A 4,053-nucleotide genomic window follows, 5' to 3' on the forward strand; every position below is an offset into this window, starting at 1 on the left:
CAATGTGTAAAAAAGAAATCATAATCTTACTTCTTATAGTCTCATGAAGAACAAAGTTTCTGTTAACCAAGTGAAATTCGTACATTTGGCGAGAAACTATTGTATTTCTTCATATTTATTCTTTACTTTCCTTCGATAAGTTTAAAGTATAATTGTACATTTCTCTTGGCCTTCTGATCCAGTGCGACATTGATAAACAATTTAATGCACTGTACTAGAAAAGAATTTTCATCTGCACCGTTAGACTATGTAGCTTTCAGTAAGTCTAAAGTATAATAGTATATTACTCTCGGCATTATAATTAAGAATCCAGTACGACATTGCTAAACATTTAATGCACAATACAGAAAAGAATTTTCATCTACACCATTAGACGATGTAGCTTAATTAGTCGCTATCTTCAACAGGAAATTAAATGTTCCTGTTTATTTCCCAGATGCGGCGTTTTAAATCAGTCGACCGTTGAAAGGCGAAACGATAGATGCCAAGAAAAACGGGTATAAATCCGGTCGGAATAAAAATTATCTCTAACCGAGAGGAAAGAGAGAATTGAGAGAAAAAAAATAAAAGGCTTTTATAAAAGAAACTATATTTATTTTATATATTTCTCTAGGGCATTCGCGGATGCTATTGGTCTATTCAAACGGCTGGACCAATACCGTAGCTCGGTTTAAAAACGTCTTCGAAATCTGACAGGTCAGGGGGAGGAGGGACTGAGGGTGGCTTCCTTCCCCCAGGCCCCCAGCCCCCTTTCCCCCTTGGGATCCTTTGGTGGGAGGGAGTGTGCGTTCGTGGGTTACAAGTTTTGTAACGACTGTAAACGGAGGTAATATAAGCGGGGTCTTTTGTAATGTTCCCCTCACTGGCCCTCAGCAGTAGCTTTAGTCAGTCCTTCGACTCCTTTCTCCATCCTCGGGTGTACAAGACAACTAAAAAAAAACTTTAGACATGGTGAGTGCTTGCATATTTTGCCGAAGTATTTTATTAATCATAACAAACGGTAAGATATTCACATCGCTTCATCATTTTTAAGTTTGACTGAAAGTGGACTCCTTTAATGTTATAGATAAAATTCTTTATTACTTGCGGCCATAAAACATCGAAAATGCTTTCGAAATATAGCCACTGTTGATGAGGAAAATCTATACCATTTTCCCTTCGCGTTTTCAATTATATTATTCAGATATTTTATGTTTTCTCAATATGCTACAAATACGATTCTTCAAATAAAAAAAAAATCACGGTCAAGCTAAAGTATTTTAAAAAGTTCAGTTCTTGAAAAAAAAATGACATCGTTGCTTGCAGTATATACATGTCTACCCTGTGTTCATTAATCATATCTGCAAGCACCACAAGAAATAAACTTAATAAGCAAGCATATCTCGAAATATAACTTCGAAGTGAGATGCCGAAAATAGCATTGGCTAGAACCTGTGTTAGCTGGTCTGCTTATAATTAAACATCCATATTTCTTTCAAGTGAGACTAGGCCTAACAATATGAACAATCTCGGCTTAATTTATTTTATTATGGTAAACTATGCAACTTTATATATTGTATTTATAGAAGTGATTTTAGCTCTGACAGATATGAGCTAGTGTGCGAGAGTGACTTAAAAAAAAAGAAAAAAAAATGAAATTGTGACGAAACTCAGAGACGTTACCGGAAATAACATCGGACCCGTGAGCGAGTTTCAAAAGGCAACCTTTTTAACCAGCTATATTTTTTCCTTTAGCCTCTCTCTCTCTCTCTCTCTCTCTCTCTCTCTCATATTTGTTATGGTAACATCTCAAGATTATGCCTCTCTCTCTCTCTCTCTCTCTCTCTCTTTTGGTAACGTCTTAAGAATATTCATCTCTCTCTCTCTCTCTCTCTCTCTCTCTGTCTCTCTCTCTCTCTTTTGGTAACGTCTTAAGAATATTCATCTTTCTCTCTCTCTCTCTCTCTCTCTCTCTCTCTCTCTCTCATATTTGTTATGGTAACATCTTAAAATTATTCATATCTCTCTCTCTCTCTCTCTCTCTCTCTCTCTTTTGGTAACGTCTTAAGAATATTCATCTCTCTCTCTCTCTCTCTCTCTCTCTCTCTCTCTTTTGGTAACGTCTTAAGAATATTCATCTCTCTCTCTCTCTCTCTCTCTCTCTCTCTCATATTTGTATTGGTAACATCTTAAGATTATTCATCTCTCTCTCTCTCTCTCTCTCTCTCTCTCATATTTGTCATGTAACATCTTGAAATTATTCATCTCTCTCTCTCTCTCTCTCTCTCTCTCTCTCTCTCTCTCTCTCGTATAAATGAATGTAATCTTAAAGACGAAATTAACTAATTATTACGTATCTGAAATCGCTTAATATCTGCTCAACTCATTACTGATAATCTCATTTTATGTTTTACATTAGCATGCTTAATTAATTATGTATTTTTATCTCATCTGTTTATTTTTTACTTAATTAGAATATGCTTTTTTATTTATGTCTTCTATTTAGATATCTAAAAAGGTAGACAATTGCTTACTTCTATCGTTTTAACTTTAAAATTATTTATTCTTTAGCTTTGCTTTTTTTGTTATTTAAATTTATTTTGTTTATTTTATTTGTATTACATAAATCGAAAATTAAGTAATGTTATTTGTTTATTATTTTCGTAATCATCTATTAGAAATACGAAATTCTTCTTTAAAGCTTCAAAATGTTTCACTTTCTAAGTTACACTTGTGTGTTTTATCTATTTTTTTTTATTTTTTGCTTAACGTTATCTCTTACCAAACAGGACTCACAGAGAGACGTCTCAGAGATAATTTTTTTTGCCTTATTTCTTTTGCCTTAACATCGCCATTATCTTATTCATTACAGGATTCTCTTGAGCCAGATCAGATTGAAGGTACGTATTCATGGAAGACTCAGAGATTGGGTCCTCTTTTCTCAAGTGACCCTTTGGAAAGAAATTATCCCTTCTGAAGGTTTCTCACCAAATATGAGCCCCTTCCTTCTGAAGATTTCTGACCAAACTAAGCCCCTCCCTTCTGAAGATTTCTGACCAAACGGGAGCCCTCACTTCTGAAGATTTCTAAACAAACAGGAGCTCTCCCTTCTGAAGATTTCTGACCAAATATGTGCCCCTCCCTTCTGAAGATTTCCCACCAAACTTAGCCCCCTCCTTTCTGAAGATTTCCGACCAAACATGTGGCCCCCTCCATTCTGAAGATATCTGTCCAAACATATGCCCCTCCTTTCTGAAAATTCCTAACCAAAACATGAGCCCCTCCCTTCTGAAGATTTCTGGCCAAATTTAGCCCCTCCTTCTAAAGATCTCTGACCAAACATGAGACCCTTCCTTCTGAAGATTTCTGATCAAACTTACCACCTCTCTTCTGCAGATTTCTGACCAAACATGAGCCCCTCCCTTCTGAAGATTTCTGACCAAACATAAGCCCCTCCCTTCTGAAGATTTCTCACCAAATTAGCCCGTCCCTTCTGAAGATTTATGACCAAATATAAGCCCCTTCCGTCTGAAAATTTCTCACCAAACATGAGCCCCTTCTTTCTGAAGAATTCTGACCAAAAATGAGCCCCTCCGTTCTGATGAATTCTGATGAGTTATGAGCTCCTTCGTTCTGAAGAATTCTGATGAATTATGAGCCCCTCCCTTCTGAAGATTTCTGACCAAATTAGCCCCTCCCTTCTGAAAATTTCTGACCAAACTTAGTCCCTCCCTTCTGAAGATTACTGACCAAACATAAGCTCCTGAGCCGTTACATTAAATCTTTTTTAAACCTCCCTGCCATGCATTGATACATCCATTTGTTTATTTTCCCTTTCAAGTGAAAGAATGTTCCCTTTTTGCAGTCCTCCCAGAGAATTTCCTCTTCTGAAGATGCTTGACCAACCAGGATGCCCTTATCAATTGTTGATTTTCCTGCCCTGCATTTGTGCACTTATTCATTCGTCTTTTCAGATCAATAATACTGAATACGATTGACATAATGATACATCCTTACCGTGTAACCTTACGGAAATATCTAATCAACATGGAGTCCTATCAATCTTTATTTCAA

General features: G+C 36.3%; 1 protein-coding gene across 1 annotated transcript in view; it reads left to right on the forward strand.

Moving 5' to 3' along the window:
* Window positions 1–844: 844 nt before the first annotated feature.
* The window catches only part of LOC137659611 (troponin C, isotype gamma-like), a 12,314-nt gene continuing 9,105 nt past the window's right edge, over window positions 845–4,053 (forward strand). The window contains exon 1 of the mRNA XM_068394458.1: window positions 845–951. Within this exon, the coding sequence (XP_068250559.1) occupies window positions 949–951 (3 nt within the window). The 5' untranslated portion in view covers window positions 845–948. The remainder of the gene's footprint in view (window positions 952–4,053) is intronic.

Source organism: Palaemon carinicauda, chromosome 20, assembly GCF_036898095.1.
Source record: "Palaemon carinicauda isolate YSFRI2023 chromosome 20, ASM3689809v2, whole genome shotgun sequence".
NCBI lineage: Eukaryota > Metazoa > Arthropoda > Malacostraca > Decapoda > Palaemonidae > Palaemon > Palaemon carinicauda.